The sequence below is a fragment of the Callorhinchus milii genome, unplaced genomic scaffold (genome assembly GCF_018977255.1).
Source record: "Callorhinchus milii isolate IMCB2004 unplaced genomic scaffold, IMCB_Cmil_1.0 Scaffold19, whole genome shotgun sequence".
Taxonomy (NCBI): Eukaryota; Metazoa; Chordata; class Chondrichthyes; order Chimaeriformes; family Callorhinchidae; genus Callorhinchus; species Callorhinchus milii.
In genome coordinates this window covers 2,808,548-2,827,239 of record NW_024704760.1, presented here as the reverse complement: position 1 = coordinate 2,827,239, position 18,692 = coordinate 2,808,548, and the positions used below count along the sequence as shown (strand labels likewise).

General features: G+C 40.2%; 1 protein-coding gene across 2 annotated transcripts; it reads right to left on the bottom strand.

Moving 5' to 3' along the window:
* Positions 1-1,816: 1,816 nt before the first annotated feature.
* Positions 1,817-18,142, bottom strand: nucks1a (nuclear casein kinase and cyclin-dependent kinase substrate 1a). Of its 2 annotated transcripts, none has more exons than XM_042342018.1 (8): positions 18,073-18,142; positions 15,474-15,517; positions 13,992-14,097; positions 13,494-13,576; positions 12,893-13,033; positions 6,853-7,011; positions 6,474-6,629; positions 1,817-5,635 (listed from the first exon to the last, which is right to left on the bottom strand). In XM_042342018.1, exons 1-8 carry the CDS (start codon positions 18,087-18,089, stop codon positions 5,424-5,426), a joined length of 918 nt encoding a protein of 305 aa, XP_042197952.1. In that variant the 5' UTR covers positions 18,090-18,142; the 3' UTR covers positions 1,817-5,423. The 2 variants fall into 2 exon arrangements, with proteins under 2 accessions (XP_042197952.1, XP_042197953.1); XM_042342019.1 differs by having other exon boundaries at positions 13,992-14,094.
* Positions 18,143-18,692: the final 550 nt, after the last annotated feature.

Here is an 18,692-nt window from a genome sequence, read left to right as displayed (position 1 = left end):
CCAATCCCAGGTCCCAGGCGTGAGTGAACAATACGTTCCACCCCTCCGTGCCACATAAACCCCATCAACCTCCCTTTGTAACCGCTGATGAAATTCACCATCAACGTCCAACAGCTTGTGGGGTTCAGATCACGTTGATTCGGGCTTTCTGCTCGGCTTTCAACAGTTAGCGTTTATAAAGCGTCCCAGAGCGCTTAAGGTAAGGAAGCGGGGAGCACTTTCACACAGGAAAGCAAGGATCTGGTTAGAAACATCACCACGTAAAACGAACGGTGCCAGGTTTCCAAACCAGAAAATAAGCCTCATTTGGAAAGTTGTCATTTTAAAGTTTACTACTGTATTGCGTCTGGCAACAGAGAGAACTCAACACATGCTGCTTACTTCAAACAATTTAATGGCAACTTGGGAGGCATTAGGAACGAACTCCAGAATGCATAAAGTTAGTCATTAAATATTTATAGAAAGTACATGGTATATTTACAGAGTGGGGGGAATTTGAGCAATTCTAGCTCAGGACATCGAAGGAATAAGTAGCCACGCCAGATCAGAGGGTTAAAATCCCTCCAAGATTTGAGCTACAAAGATTGTTTAGTCTTAAAATTGAAAATTGCGGAAAATCCAGGATTTTAATTTGGCAGACGAATGCATAAAAAAGAAGCAGCTTCCAAATAATGACTGAATCTAGTAATTTTCCATAAACGCTTCACGCATTAAGCACTTTGCCCTTCCAGGAACAATTTTTGAAGCTTCTCTCATGTAAAGAAAACATCTTCCCCTCAAGGCGTAAACTACACCGAACGTAAAACAAAAAGAATCGGTGAATCTTCTCAGAAATGTTATCCACAAGATTCACTGCGAGGATCAGAAATGAATTTCAAGTCGGTGGTTATTTCGAGCACCGGGTTCAGGAATTACTCTTAAACCTTTCAACGGGTTTTAATGTGGCGATAAAGAGCGCAACGGGACAGTTTTATACCCCCAAGACGGGTTATACTCCCAATTGTTTTTAAAAGTTAGCAACAATTCACCTACATTAGAACTATGTTGTAAAGGATTTACAGTAATTTTCATGACTGTAAAAGACGGGATGGTTAGCAGCGTGCGTTTATATCGCGTCCTTCTCGTAGGATAACCTCTCAAATTCAGGGCTGGACGTCAGTCAGCAAAGCAACTCAAATAAATATATCACCTTTGCAGTCTTTTCTTTACCCCTCCCTCCCTTTTTTAAAAAAAATATAAACAGCGGCCGAAATCTCACACACACTCAAGGAAAGCGTCTCACCCAGGACAACATAGAGCAGCTTATTGATGACTCTTTTAACCATAGGTTTACTATTTTGGGGGAGGTGGCTGGTCACAGAAATAACCGGTATATTCTGTGAAGCGCTTTGAGATGTCTCGAAGACGTGATAAGGCGCTCTATCAAATGCAAGGATTTTTATTATAATAAGTCTTAGAAAGAAATGCTGTGGCTGTGGACTGGGATTCATTATCAGTTAATATCGGTTGTTGACGTCATTGTGTATTATATCAGCAAAGGCCACGAGCTAACAAACTACTGACCAATATGGAAATAAAAGGAACATATTTCAAATAATGCATTGTAGAGTTTTAAGACTTCATAACTTTGATGTTGTAATTGGGAATCCACATTTGTGCGGTTCCTACTAGAGGTGTATTTGGTCGAAAAACACACTTACGATTTTACTTTTTGGAGGAAGAGGGGAACGGGAGGGGTTTTAAAAAAAAAAGAGCGATTATGGCTTCAAAGTAAAACTATTCAAATCTGCAAAAATGGATACTGCACCACAGAGAGTTATTTTTTTAGAGTTTTATATAAAACACAAAATGTGGCCAACCATAACAAAACATGAAAGAAATTACTTCAGATATGCAATGCTCGAAAGGTTAAGTTGCAAACATTTGTAGATTATAGAAGTTTGAAAACACATCACCACTTTCTTCACCTCTGCTGTCCATTTCTTTATTAAAAATGTACAGCCAATTCCCAACATAACGAATCTGCAAATATCACAGTGAACTGTAAAAGCCCCTTTTAACTCCATATTATTTTACAATGTCTGATGCTGAAAAAAAAATTGAGCTGCTGCTATCACCCAAACTTTAATTAAAACACTTCAAACATCAAACTTGCAGGGGTGCTTCAATTTCATTCCATCGCCTTACATCTCCAGCGGAAACAAAATTGAAACGTACAAAATCCCTTAAAACTACACACAGCGAAGGGAGTTAATTGGGGTGGGGGGGGGCGGGAGGAGGAAGAGGGAGGGAAGAAAAAGGAGTGGCTGGCAAACAGTTATCCAAACAGATTTATTGGCATTTTCCTTAGGCATCAATTGACAATGAAATATATGAAATGCAGTAAAATGCAATAGGCAATACTAACAAGCAAATCTTGGCAACGCCTCAATGTGCCCCCAGTTATCCTAATTGTGCTACTTGCTTCAGCCCCATTCAATGCAAGTTTGCCTATTGGGACACAGAAATGGTAAAAGCATATTTTACACTTGGAATTAACAGTCAAAAAATACTCCCCAAGATTTGCATCCTGCCTGTGGTTCACTAATCACACATGTAAACTCTCCTTTTTGCTGTTAAAGGTTATGCAGGGGTGTGGTCTCATTTTATTATTAATGGAATTTGAAGGCCCTCTCCCGACTTCATACCAGTTTCAGTATTTAGAAGGGGTTAAATTACATTCAAAACGCAAGTCAACCAAGCATTTTCATAAATACTTTTAAAGCAATGAGTTGTGTCAGACACTGCATTGGGGGGAGTTTAATATTTTCAAATGTACGTTACCTCCTTAACATATGGGAGTAATAAGTACATGACTATCTACCTTTGGTTAGATGCAATTTTTCAATCTGTGACAACCCATCACATAAACAGCATTTATACAAACTGTTTGCTAGATTAGAAATTATACTCTTGCATTCAATTAATGTGCAATGAATGATAGCTCAGGACAGAAGACAATTAAATTTGTTTAATTAAACAATTAGCCAGACTGTACTTGGGCTGGGGCAATAATGGCAGCTCAATTTTTTCAGGTTGAGTTAGGAACGTCAGGGCTAAGGGAAGCAATCCCCTCCTAAAATGGATTTCAATTCCACTATGAAGTACACCAACTCAATAGTAATAACCCTTGCTCAATAATAATTTTGAAATGGGAGACAAACCAATGGAAATAACACAAGACACGATACTTCCAACATGTATCGCTGTTAAGTCAACAGAAGGCACCTGAAAACAGGGTTACGTTAGGTTTCTGGTCAATGGTCCCAAATGCATAGGCTCTTTTCCTTCAATCACGTTCAAAATATTCTCCAGGGAAGACCATTGTTCTGATGTCACAGTCCCCGACAGGCATAGTGTTTAATAGTTTAACATGTGCTGAATTAAAGAGTTCACTGACAACTGAACAACAAAAAGGGGCTCATTCTTAATCGATCCTCAAAGACCTTTAACATGTCTTCACAGTTGCTCAAAAAAAAATAACTGCTTGAGGAAACCATTTTACACCAGTAGATATTAAATGTCCTGTAGCGAAAATAAAAAAAGGAAATCTAAAGCCCATGTAAATTGGATGTCAACATCTTAAGAATTGGCTGTACAAGTTATTTTTTTTTGTAACTTACAAAGATATGGCTGCTTTGACAAAAATGCTGATACAGACAAAACAATTGCGCAGTTTTTTTCAGGATTCAATCACATTCATTTTTTTTTAAACATTTCAATCTGCAAAAAAAAAAAAAAAAAAAATACAATTCAGTTCACAAGACCAGACACGGCAGCTCGGCGATCTTTGGGTTGTGCATTTCGCATCTTCCCCCCCCCCCCCCTTCCTAGTTATACTTAAAAGCGTACCTCTAAACGTTTTGAAGGCAGAGAACTAACACACTTAATCTTGACATCTCTTTTCGGGACTCCGAAATTCTGTAACATTTACAAGGAACAGCTTGACCTTTATATACTTTTACAAGAAACTGCCTTCGGATACAACGCAACATTTCCACGTGACTGTGTTCAAACTGGAGTTACCGACAAACCAAACCTATTGAGACTAACAGAACCACCGAACTAAGTTCGAAGGTTGACCCAACATTTTTTTTAAAAAGTTTTTTTTTCCTGAATATGGTGTTTCAAGCCTTTTTTGTAGACCATCTCAAACCTTAGTTGAGACTTAAATAGATGAGCAAACATAAAAAAAAGTTTGAAAGACTGGGCCAAATAAATCCTGCATTGCCTTCACAAATAGTAGACTTGGAACAGTCCGACTTGTGACTAATGGACATTTCCTTACGAAGACATTGAAGCCCTCTCACCCCCACCAAAAACAAATGTGATATGATTACGATGCTGACAGGATCAACAAAAGATCATAGGCCGTATTTACATTTTTCAATTAAATGGATGGAATCTTTTTTTAAGACAACTTCAGTTCTGTCTATATACTGATTTATGATTTACGTGCGAAAGGCTAGAATGCCATTAACAGAAAGCATTTAGGTAACGTAATACAGTGGAAAGTGAACATCAAGCAAAGTTGCAAACGGCGGCTGCCTTTACAGTAACCCTGTTCAGGTTACGCCTAGAAAGACGGCCATAAAACCGAATCTACACCTACTTTTAATGAAGCCAGTTCACTAACAAAACGCGTTGTGGCTACATGTATTTACAGCACCTCAAGGTTTGAAGGCCAAGATATTTAGGCCATGTTAGATTTGCAAGGGACCTCGATCTGATCCTTTGCTGAAATACGGCTCGCACTGTCAAATTTTCAAACCACTGCAGTAACAGTCGTCACAGAGAACAAATCCACAGGAAGATTTCAGAATATGGCAAGACTGAAAACTAACCGGATATACGCAGGTGTTATTTTTTTTTTGATAATACACAAAGATCAACAAACCCTTTAGAATATGAACATTCCCTTTCACGTTTCAAGTTTGTGTGCGGTGGGGGTGGGAAAGAGAAGAGGGGGTTGTAGCACATAATTTTCAAACCAGCGCTCACATCGATGGCCAAATTCCCCCCTCCACCAATGAGGGAGGAGAGAATTTTGCCTAATTTCTGCCACAACTTTGTAGTTTTTTCATCAGGCTTTTAATTTCTTCACTTGAAATTACCTTTTGAGAACATGGAGAGAAACAAAACGATGCCACAAATTAGTGCTAGGTTTGTAAATATTCTACAAGTCTCCCAAGTTTGAAAATGATTAAAGCAACTCCCATAAAATAAGCCAAATCCAAATGGTTCAATCCCCTCACGTGCAGGACACAAATAGGGAGACGGTCTCTTCAAAACCCACTCAAGCCTCGTGTCTAAAGCCTTGTGAACTGAGCTGTCAGTGAAGTCATATTCTAACTACTTATATAAAAAATATCCCCTTGTATTGTTCAGTCATCCCCAGAATTAATATCGTCTTCGTCCTCTTCTTCTTCCTCGTCTGGCTCTTCATCCTCGTTTGTGTCTGGTGGAGGACTCTTCTCTTTCTTTGATTCTTTTGCAGAGCTCTCGAGTGGCTGACCTTTGGAAGGTGGTGATGCCTTTGTGGCAGCATTTCGACCCTTTCCCTTGCCTTTTACTGGACTGGGAGTTGCAGGAGTAACTTGAAGAAAGGTACACAAAACAGTGATTTAACTCAATAAATACCCAGGAAACCCACCACGATTAATCAACCGTGCTTCGCAAGAGGAAAGAACCTTCAAAAACAGTCACTGCAGAAATCTCAATTGGTTAAAGTGTCCTAGAAACAACCACACTAGAGGCTAGGAGCTCGGTGTCAGCCTGAAACTCTCCACAATTAAAGCTCCCAATCGGGGCATCTGCTCCCTCAGTCGTTCACCCAGAGATTTGATGGGAGTCACTTTCATGTCCGTCCTCATTGCTCAATTGCAAAGCATCACTGGCAGAGTGACCTTTGAGTGCTGCTTAAGTTTGATACCATGATTTCCATGAACATTTAGAATTTTCTGAAAAGTCCACACATACAGCATCACAAATGAATTACTGAAATTTGCTTCAGTATTTTATAGTAAAATAAATAGTAAAAGAAGCAGAATCTGCTTCCGGAGGAAACAGATATTAAACTCAGTTAAGACAAAAAGTATTTCAGCGTTAAAATAAGTGTTTAACTACTCAAAGGAACACTTCAATTAATAGATTAGCCAACTCGGCCTGAAAATGAAAAGAATATTAACATGGTGCTTAAAGAGTGGGAAGAAACTCATGCATAACGGCTGAAAAAATAGGTCACGTTTGCTGACTGCTGGAAAGAATGACTGGGAATTAATTAAAGTGACAAATCCACCTTTTAAGTAGGAAATGGGAGTTTTTTTTTAAAGCAATGAAAATATAATTCAACAGCAGTTATTTTCACAAATGCACCCGTCAAGACACTGAATTGGTGAAACTGCAGCATCGCTCAGTGAGGTTACGCGGCTTACCTGTGGCGCTGAGCCGAGGTTTAGGCGTTTTCTTTTCTTTCTTTTCTGGTACCACCTTTGTCTTTCTTCCCTTTTTGCTCTTCTTCAAGGAGCTTTCATAGTCACTGTCATCATCCTCTTCCACATAGAAGTCTGCATCACTACCAGAATCTCCTTCTACATAACAAGCATTAAGAAATAATCATTTAACAGAAATGACAGCATATGAGGCTATTCAACCCATCCACTCCTCCATTGGCGCCAACAATACCAATTCAAATTCCCCACTCTGTATCCAATCACATCATTAGATTGGCACTGGTGCTTTCACCACACAGAGGGGAGTGGGACAGCCTGCTCACATTTTTGTGCGATCAAAAAGGGCAAGCACATCACTTACTCTCCTGAATAGCCTCTTCATCCTCATCATGCTCTTCATCACTCCCTCCGTCGTCCAGCAGAATCTCTCTCTGTTTGGATGCAGCTTTAGAAGCAGCTTGCCTCTTCTGACGACCGTCTTTATGGACTTCTTTTTCATCTGCACTTTCATTGTCCCCTGCTGGATAACGCAAACAGGTTTCATTACGCAACTTGATTTTTGTGATTTTAAACTTAAATACGCCTTCGACTCCAAGACACAACAAATGGCTTTTTGTGGCATGTTAGATATAGCAGCCATCTCAGTTTTTTTTTGCTACCAAATTTAAGTAAGTTTATTAACAGTACAGTAAGCAAATAACAACAGAGTTGTACTACCACTGAGTTCCAGCTGGTGGTGACGGCACTAGGCGTCACGATTCTCTCAGCATCACAATACAAACGGAAATCATCAACCACATTGAAATTATAAAGTCGTGACACTGCCCAAATAGCTTGCAAACAACAAAGTCACACTCACAAGCGTCCATATTTAATCATATTGCATTGCTGGCTGTTAAGTTCTATTTATAGACAATAAGGCATTAATTGACTGAAACATTTTCAATGCAACTTTGCGCTGTTCCTGTTGGTTCACACAATCAATTGAAACTTTCTACAATGTTATGACATAGGAAAGAGGAGTTTTTGTTAAAAAAGACAATCAATACATCATACGCTTACTCGGACATTGACATTCGTAAAATTGCCAGGACATTACAGACACTGAAACATTAATGCTCAGACATTTAACAGTCAAGTCATATAAAAATCTAATATATAGCAACATATTAATGAAACATTTTGTGGCATAACTGCATCTTTTTCTTGATTACAACTCAACACAATTTAAGAAAACCTCGTAACAGAAGCGTGGATATGGTGTTGTTTCAAACTCCAGGAAACTCAATCTCCTCTCAAACTATCCATAAATCATCGACCCTTAGGTTTAATTTAAAAAGGATTTAAAGTAAGGTGCAATGTGGAAGGCAGTTTTTTGTTACGACTATTCATGTAACATTTTGTTCAGAGGGGAATCCTTTAAACAATTTAACAAAAAGTGCTGCTTTTCAAGTTTAAAAGGGACAAATCTAGGGTAGAAACTTACTTCAACAACACGCTGAATAAGTATCAAGTTGTCATACTAAATCAGAAATCCAATTTCAATTTTTTCATCAATTCCTTTTGAAAACAGAGGTTTACCAGGTCACAGCAAAACCGATGTCTGCTGATACTGTACAGAATCCTTTTCTTACGTTTACAATTTCTATGTGGTCCAAATCAGCAGTAAAACCTAGTTAAGAGACCGACCATTTGCACTGCCGACAGTTCTAGTTATCTTGTGTACTCAGAAGAAGGAAACAAAACAGAATGTTCTCCAAACCAGTTAAAGGCACATTCCAGGAATAAAGCAGCCCCCTGATCACAATCCATCAAAAATTAGTAGGGAGTAACAGGATGCATGAACAAACTATCAGCATTTAGCCACAATAGATATAAAAATGGAGCAAGCCATGGGGTGAACTTTCGAAAGCATCTTTTATGCACTTTTTTTTAGTAGTTAAGATTCAGAGAATCGAAAAGAGGCACAAATACTTTGGAGAGAAGAGTGCGAAGATCATGTCTTAATGCTGCAATGCATATTTAACCCTTACAAATCCAGCATTTTCCAATTAAGCAGGAAACCACACTTATGCAAAAGCTATGCTCACATGATGGATGGTTCTTATGACGATGTATTGCAGTTCATAACCATGAACAGACTAGAATATGCAAAGACTTGTTCAATTTTGTGAGGAAAATAAATCAAAACCTTTGTCAAAACAATAAGCAAGGAAAGGTAAAAGTATAATAAGCAGAGGCATATTTTTAAATGAGAATTTGGAAAATTGTGATTTTGAAAAGGAAAATTTGCAGAAAGGAATGGACAGGAGTATGCTAAATATAAAAGTCCTCTTAATTTACAGAACGGGAAACATTAAGAACTCTCACCTTGCAGGAATTATTTCTAGAATATTTTTCCTCTCCACAAGGACCCACCTTTTCAAGTCTGCAGATTCCAAAAGTAACTGCTCAGTTACAAGGCTGTCTGTCAATGATTGCCTCCACTAGAGAATGCAGATCAGCAAACTCTCTGTGGCCTTGACTAGCAACCAAAAGCAGTTAAGCCATGAAAAGTCAGAACAGAACAGGCAGTAATACAAAACTTACAAACACCTCCGCAAGGAAATAGTTCTTACACTCTGCTCCTTCCCACCAACAAATTACACGCATTTCTGAGTACTGAGAATACTCCAAAACAAGGGATCGTGTAAATAACTCATTTGATTTGATAACCTTAGCCATTACAAAAGAATTGAAACCAACTTGTATATTTATATGGCAGCAGTGAAAGCCATGTTGTATTAGGATGCATAAATACCTTAGCAGATTCCTGAAGGGTAAGAGTTATTCCCAAGGAACTGGAACCAATTTAATTTGTTTTTTTACTGATCGTAGTGATTTATTGAATCAAATCATGAGGCACTAACAACTGGATGCTAAGTACTTACCCCTCAGTGTCCCAGATACATATTTTTTCATTTAAAAAAATAAAAAAACGATTCAGAGATTTATCTCAGTGTGTAAAAAGGATATTGGGCAAGCAATATGACAGGAGAACCTAATTGGAACACTCTTGGAATGCCAACTAAGGGAGTGGCTCTTCTTTCCAACATTTCCAATGCAGTCTATGCTTTCATGCTAATCATGTACAGTCTTAAAATTCATTAGGTTTCAAATTTTGACAGCATTATTCTAATCAAAATGAACTTGGTTCTCTTGTGATTCAGTCACACATGGGTGGGTGAGGGCAGGGGGGAGAGAAGGAACAGATGGAATGCAACGCTATGATGCATCACCCTCAGATTGCATCTCTCTGGGTGACATCATGCGAAGGGCATCAATTTGCAGTAAATACGACAACCTCTTCCAATGGTTCAACGGCTCAAAGGGGGGAAGAGTATTACTTGGTATTGCAATGTTGCAGTACTGAGCCAATAAAAGCCAGGAGATACCAGCTAACTAACATTTGTTTAAACGTTCATTCAGCAATTTATTTCAGTGCTCCTGGAAGAGGCTGGGGGAAGTGAGAGAAATAATAAAAAAACAAGTGTTGTCCTTCCTACCAATGGCTTTTATGTGTGAATGAGTTTGGGGTCAACAGTAGTGCTGTGATTAAATAAGATAGCCTGTCAAGGTTGACATAAGAATGACAAGTTGAGTGTCATTGTACATCTGCCAACACTTGTGAAACTCCAGGATGTGTTACCACTGTTAAAAAAAACTTAAGAAAAAGATTGAAAATACATGTGGTGGAGCGAGGGAAGGGAAAGAGGAAAAAAAAGGTTTTCAGATTGTTGAAAGAAAATACATACATGGGACACATCTTGGGTTAACCACTTACCATTAAAGCATTTAATAGGATTATCTTCTCTATTAAATAAGAGATTTGTAGCTTTCATCTATCCTTTATTCTGCATTTCCAGGAACCAAGAAAGAAAACAAAAAGCACCTAATTGCTAAAACAAAATCATATGCATATAAACAAGCTTAGAGTTATAGGAATATTTGTCAGCTGAGTAAGTTTAAACTTCTAAATCTACAACTGTTCAGAAGCCTCAAACTAACAGTAAGCTGCTTGTTCAATAGGAACCATCTGCACATCTTTATGATTGCTTATCCACTGGAGTTAGTACAGCAAGGGTTCAATGGGGCAGCGTGAATAAATCAACAATGCACGCCTTCATAGGAGATCAAATGTGTGTCCTAAGCTCTTTGCAAACTCAACTTAAAAACACTTGCATTTGATAAAGCACCTTACAGGTCAGGAATACCCCTCAAAGCGCTTCACTGGATTTTACTGAAAAGCGTAATAACTGTATTGCCTGTATTATAGGCAAACCTATTTTGGAGGGCAGGGGACCAGCAAATCGGCCACCATCAGCTTACTGTTGCATTTTGCATATTGCGTTCTTGGCAAATAAAACAGCATGGCAGAAACAGCTTTCCTAATCTCTTGGAAAGTACACAATCCAGGACAGAACAGAAGAGTTTAGGTAAAGGAGAAAATTGAACCTGGAAAACAAAATAACCCAAAACATTGGAAATGTAGAACTTGAGTGTGAAATGAACAATGGAACGAAAATTCCTACCGGCACCACTAGACATGTTCTGCTGAGAGAGAGAAACAAATTAAGAGCGACAAAATTCCATTTAAAGCACTGATGGAATTAGTTACTCCATAAAACAAATAACCAACAATATTTTCATGACAATATATAAGAGAAGTTGCACACAAAATTTGTTTTGAACCGAAACCAACAACACTCGCCAGTCATAAGGGGAAATCCGGCGTTTGAAGGATGTCAACACTAGATGGCAACAACGCCTGTGGGTTTGGGAGCACAACACTAAAACTGTTGGAACAGCAGAAACAAAGCTTTGCCTCAGGACTTTACATACCATTGCTCACTTGTCACCAATGTGGAAGCTACTCCAGCCCAGAATGTTAAGTGAGCAAGTGGAAAGAAAGAAAACTACCTTTTGTTTCAAGTGATACTCATACAACCTTGGGAAACACACTGGAAATTGGCAATGACCTCCCAATTTGCATGCTAATGCAGATAATATTAAGCTACTTCCAGCCCTTGGATCTGACTTACTCAATGGGCAGATGCAGCAAGTGTTCCACATGAAAATAAATTTGCAGCTGGCAACAAGCTCAAATGGCGGATATACAAGTTTATGTACAATCAAATTGAAATCTAAACTGAGTAGTATTAGAAGGATTGAGTTCCAAATTGTCCTCATAAAATGCAAAACCGCATGGGAGGAAAAATGACATATTGCTGTCCTTTCAGACGTCAGGGACCTCTGAAAACAGTGTCAAAAAATACCATCAGCTCTGAAGTGCTGTTTCTGATTTCCTTGGTGGAATATTTGAGACACAATGCACTAATCAGTTTTGTGTTTGGCAATGTGCATGAAAACTGTTCAGAATAGTCTCAGCCAGGTACAAAGGTAGCCAATGAATTGATGTCTGATGGTACACACCGGATAACAGTTGTGTAGCACCAGCCATGGAAGACTTCTTGTTTCCCAACACCTGGAGAGGTGCCAATCAAGCAATTTTTTTTGGGAGAGGCAGCTTCAAGGGCTCAGAATATTTAGGACTTCAAAACTCTTCTGTGGATAAGTCCTCAGTTGGGACAGCTAAAGCTGGAAGCATTGAAGGTAGATGAAATGGTAGTGGTTTATGTTGATAACAGGTACACAAATGGTAACATGACAGTGGAGCCTATTTGAAGATTGCTTTGAAGAGGCCAGAGGAAAAGCTGATGTTTTTCTGGTATCAAAATCTGTCCAAGAACCCTGAATACTTAAGCACAGGCAACAGGTCAAGCGTAGAGCGGTGACATCAAGAATGATCATGGATACTCCAGAAATGAAGTTTCGGAAAATGGTATCATCAAGTACAGTATCAACAGTCTGAACGCTGGAGATGAACAGCGTTATAAAGAGACTACTCTCCCTAACAGAATATGTCAAAATGAGCTGCAAACTCTAGTGCTATGTTGAGGATGTAATGAAATGCTGGCACAAAATACTCAAAATATCCACACAAACTGAAATTTACTACCAGTGGAGTTTATACAAAAAGGGCCTAATATTCAATTTAAACAATTCACAGTATGGTGCACAATCATGTACAATAAGCTATTCTTAAAAATTACAGTGGGAAGTGAACTCCTGCCTTACACCAGAGAAGCCCGACCTGATTGACTTCAGAAGAACCACACCTGCTGGCTATTACAGGGATACAACTTACCTGTAGCCCTTTCCCGGATTTTGGGGACGTCCTTTTCTTTCTCAGCTTTAGCCTTTTTCCCCCCTTTTTGTCCTTTGTCTTGGCAGTTCACCAGGATCAATCTCTTCATCACTACCCATGTCCTCCTAATCTGTAAGCACAATAGATAACCTACCTTCAGCTGTTTTCCTAGCCTTTCTGGATGTTTTTTTCTCCTTTTCAATTCTACTTTTTTTCCCTTTTTTTCCTTTTTTCTTGGAAGCCTCGTAGTCACTGTCACCGTGGTCCAACTCTTCATCACTTCCCATGTCCTCATCTGAAAGAATAACAACCCTTTTAAATAAGCAAACCAGAGTGATCCAATGCTTGTTGGCAAGTGCGCATGCGACAATGCATCAGGAGGCTTTAAATCGGGGGGGAAAACATAGTCTTGACCCATCATTACATTGGCTGCACTTACCGGCTATAATGAATTATGCATGCACAGTATAGATGAATTAAATCGGATTTTATACAGTTTGCCTGCAACTTAGGACTTCACAAAGTCATATTAAATGTTATGGTCCTGATTGATATGACCTGTGAGTTTTACTGTAAAACACACTGTTGAGTGGCAGGTCATGTCACTCTGTGCTCAAAAGACCTGCATGCATCAACTAACTGACCAAATTCATTACAGCAGCCAAACTTTAACCTTCAAGCAGACCTCTACTACAATATTGAATAACTTAACTGATATTGCTTCCTTTCTTATGGAATCATTAATGTATACCCACCAGGTGAATGGGATGTGTCCTTCTTGGACAGTGCAATGGCAGCCTTTAGGTCCTTCTCGTATACCTTGTCATCTGATTCATCACTGCCAAATATATAGAAACGAATACACGTAAATACTAAGGGTAATGTAGCATATCCATGAACATCTGTGAACAAGGCGCAAGGGGAACAGCTGACAGACCCAAAAAATAAAGCCTCAATTCATTTCTTTGAATGGACTCAGAACCCAGGCTCCCAAAGCGCAAAATTATTTGTCAGACTAAATAACTAGGGTAACATGAATGTCTGAAACTAGGGCGACCACCAGGATCGGATTAAATTTCAACATTCTTCAAAACATATGCACTACAATACAAAGTTACATTTGTTTAGCGCCTTTCAGTTGGGAGGACGTACAAGATATATTACAAGGGGTTTCCAAGTCTTCAAAACAATATGGGGGTGGGGGAGAGAAAGTGGAATAAAGGAGAAGTATAAGCATTCTCACAAAACATCACCTTTCATCCCGTGCGTTCTTTGCAGATTTTCTTTTAGTTTTTCCCTCCCGCGGAGACGCTCGCGCTCGCTTGGTTGGAGGTGGCGAGTCTCTTCCATAAGCTTCTTCTGGAATGACAGAACTAGATTAACACTGCGGCCGTCTCCATTACACACCTATTCCTAAAAGAATGATGCAGTTTACCAGCCTGGGGAAAAAGAGTCCCAATACCCAGAGCGCAGGGCTTGGTTAAAGGCTGTTGGATAGAGGTTCAGATGCAATTTGGTTTCGTACACATAGGACAATACATCAATGAAAGTCCTGCAATGCAAAAAAAAGCCGCACAACTCATGAAGCACTGCAGACTTCAAAAATTTCTTTATAAACTGATCGTTCAATCAACATCCAACTGCACCCCCCCTCATCTGACTTAGTTATCTAGAACATCTCTGTAAAGTGCAAATGGATTCTTGCTGCACTCTTATTTTAATTTCCTTTATCCATTGCTCTTTTGATACACATGTTGATATCTGATCAAAATATATTAACTAGCTTCAGTCATCATTTCAACATAAACGTGATGCTCTGTGATGTGTAACTTGGCGTACAGTCCTATTCAGATTAATTGCAAAAAAGCTAAAAACTACAATTTATGGAATCTGCTGGGACACGCTGAGAAGTTGCAAAAAAAATGGAATGAAAATTTCTAGGGATAACCCATCACCCAAAGTACAATGAAGGACAAGTACAGAATTGTGACAGGCTTAAAGATGCAAAAATGGACCAGGTAGTAATGAAATAAACGTTTTGACAGTTAACAGAAAGCTAATCTTATGTTAGTCGTGCTATGACTGTTGATTTTCAAAACAAATCCATTAATAAGCAATGTTGTACAGGCCTTGCAGAATTTTGTAATGATCCTTGGGTTTTTGTCAGCCATCCCTTCAGAGAGAAAAAAAAGGTACTGATGTGGCAAACTAACATCAGAGGTATGCCATCATTGGCCTGAGTTACAGTGAGGTAAAGAGAAGGGAAATTTAGCCAGTGCTTCTTTATTCTGGTCGCTATCCAGGAAAAAATGAGTTCCGTGTCTTTGGGAAAAAACATGATTAGGCTTGGGTGCAACTCTCTTCTGTTGGATATACCAACACGTACTACATCAGTTCACAGATCAAAAATATTTATTTAGGCATGATACTGAGGAGGGCCCAGAAGTGTGCCACAACACCTTTACAAGATTGGGGTGGGGGGGGGGATAAAATGTACTTACTCTTTATTTACTTTAAAAAAAAGGATTTTATTTACTTACTTCATTTACTTTAAATAAAATTGGTTCAATTTACAATATCCAATTCACACACTGACAAGCGCTTTTCTTTCACTTGCATCCCCACTCACCCTTGGGCATTCCACACTATCCCTTGCTAGGTCAATGAAATTCTGCTGCCGAAAATCCCAGTTATTTAAAATTAAAAACGTATCTGGCCTGATGTATATTACATACCATCAGAATCTTCAAACTGTGAGTAGTCAATGACCTTCCTATTCCTGAAAAAAAAGAAAATGGATATTGATTAGCTACAGCAACTGTTTAATACACAGTGCAAATGAGGTAAGGATTTTAAATTTGAAAAGGATGATTATTAAAATACCACAGAAACAGCTAAACACAACAGCCACAACTTCACAAAACGATCGATTATAAACAGTTACTCGTTTTTTTTAAACTTTCTCCTTGCATGAGATGACAAGTGGGCAGCATGTTCCCTAACTTCTTCCAATAATGTTCTTGGCCCAGAAATTGACAAGTTTGGACATAGGCTTCAATCTGCAATTTCTTGAACAGTTGACTGCGAAATAGAATCAAGACATTGCCATAAAAATCGAATGAGAAGACAGTTCATCTATGATCACTGTTACGCACCCCTCCCAGCATTCCTCGAAAAAATGGGCAGGGGATTGAGAACTGGTCATTAGCGCATATTGGAAAGCTGAAACAATGCACGATTCTGGGAATGGGAAGGAAAACAAATAAAAGCCTCATGGAAAGCGTTTTCTGTTTAAATTCATAAATCCATTTTCACACTATAATGAACTGCAAATGTAATCACAGAAGTTAGTGTAGAAGACAGCCATTCAATCCATCAGAAACAAGCTGATGCTAGCTCAACGACTGAACCTCTGCAACCCCACCTTCATGCTCCCTCTCCATACATTTATATGAACCTAAAAACCCATGTACATAAAAAATATTCCAACCTATCCCTTAACTCTTCATATGACTGAAGTGAGGCTCCCTCGTTACTGATTTACTAAATCAACATCAAGAATCTTTCACTATCTATTCTCTCAAAACCTTTTAGTTTTTGAAGGCCTCTATTAAATCCCCATTAACCTCAGTTCCAGGGGGGAAAAAAATCTAATTCTACAAGTTTATCCTCACAAGTCTTATGCTTAAAAAAATTAAAGTAATTTGGACTGCTATGAAGGCAACCAAATTATTGCATTAATGGCAGAAATAACATGTTACATTTTAAACAAAAATGTCCACCTTCTAGATCCACCATCTTGATCCTGGGACTACTCTGCAAAGGAGCTATGCATTCTTTTCCTCCCCCATTCCAGATCTAATTATCTTTTCAGATGTGGATTTTAGGGCAAAATTGTGAGACTACAGGTACTGTAGTTCAGGAATGCAATTACGTTTAGAAAGCTCAGCTTACACCCCCACCGCTTCAGAAGGGGAAGCAGGGGATCAAAAACCCAGAATGCAGCCACAGCATTTATAGCCTCGTTCGCCTCTCCCAACTTTTGCAGAATCGGGAATGTAGACACCGACTAATGACCCCCACAGGGCTGGGGCTGAAAAAAAAACATGTTGGCAAATCGTTTTTTTTTCTCTCGAAACGGGAGCATCTTGAAAATGCTGCTTCTAAGATTTAAAACGCTCCGACTAACATTCGCGTCATAGGGGGAAAAAAAGTGGGAAATTTGAACACGGTGCCACGGTGTCTTTTAAATATCCAATTAAAAATCCGGATCCTTTGGATCTGCGATCAACTGCTTCTCGCACACGCTTCGCGCACTGGGCAATCACGAGCCGAATTTCCAACACACAGAAAACAAAAGCCCTTCAGCCATTATTTTGACCTGGAACCATTTAAGCCTCAAAACGAAGCATTGATCCCGAACAATTTTTTTAAAAAAAAAGTGGATGGGTTACACAACTCGCCCTTTCCCCCCCCCCCCGAGGCACGCTCACACACACAAAAAAAATACAGTAAAACTAACTGCAACCTCATGCCTCAAGGCAACACGTTTAATTTAAGGGGGAGGGGGGGGGGGAGATTGTGTGTGTGTGTGTGTTGTGCAAGGCAATTTGCAGTCCAAGGATCAAAAATGGCACTGCTGCTCGGGAACCACAGATGAACAGCATAAAGCAAGAGTAAAAAAGAGAGGGATGGGGGGGCGGGGGGGAGAGAGGGAGAGAGAGAGAGGGAGGGAGTGGGGGAGAGAGGGGGAGGGAGTGGGGGGTGAGAGAAGGAGAGAGGGAGTGGGGGGGAAGAGGAGAGAGAGAGAGAGGGAGGGAGGGAGTGGGGGAGAGAGAGAGAGGGAGGGAGTGGGGGAGAGAGGGAGTGGGGGAGAGGGAGAGGGAGGGAAGAAGGGAAAACAACTGCAGCAAGACTGGAATATATGTATGTATGGGGCGGGGGGGGGGGAGAGAGAAAGAATCCAACACAATCTGTACACTTGCAAGGAGAGGGAGGGAGGGTGTGGGGGGGAGGGGGGGGAGAGAGAGAGCGCAATTTATTTTCATGTGGAATATAATGTCCACACACACACACATACACACACACACAGGGGCGCTGACATTAAATAAAAAAAAGTCACTACGGAATAATTTACGGCGGGCACAAGGCAAAGGGGTATATAACGCAGCTTTAAGAAACGAACCCCCCCCCCACCCTTCCTTCCTCCCTCTCGTGTGCGACTTACATGTGTGTGTGTGTATATATATATTTAAAAAATCGTACGACATTTTTCCCTCCCTCCCCTCAATTTCGGGAGGGAAACCGACGACTCCAAACACCGACTCGACTCACCTGACAGGCCTGGACATCTCGTCGGCGGCGGCGACGACGGTGGTGGTGGTGGAAGAGGGTTTGGGGGGGAGTGGGTGGGTGGGGGGGGGGGGGTGAAGAGAGAGAGGAAACACACACCTTTCGGGGTGGGGGGTAATTCTCTGAACAAAACCGAAGCTCCCTTTTTTTTTCTCCCCTCCTCCTCCTTTTAAAAATCTTCCTCCTGACTTCCTCACCTCACTCACTCACTCCCTCCCTCCCTCCCCCCCCCCACCACCTCCCGGGCCCTCAACACTTTTTTTTAAAAAAAAAATCCCTTTCGATTTTCAACCTCAACCCTTCTCTCTCCGCTCCAACGTGCGCGCGTGTCTTCACACACACACACCCATCCCCCCCCCTCCCTCCCCAAGTAAGAAGTATTAAAAGCCTTAAAAAGGCAGGAGAAAGTGTGGTGGTGGTGGTGGTAGTGGGGGGGGGTGGGGGTGGTAGTGGGGGTGGTGGTGGAGGGAGAGTGAAAGGGTGGGGGTGGGGGAGTGGAGTGGGGGGAGAAGAGAAAAAGAGAACTAGGCCGCAGGCTTCAGCGCACGCAAACGCTAAAAAAAAAACGAGTTGGGTGAGGAGTGAGGGGGGAGAGAGAGAAG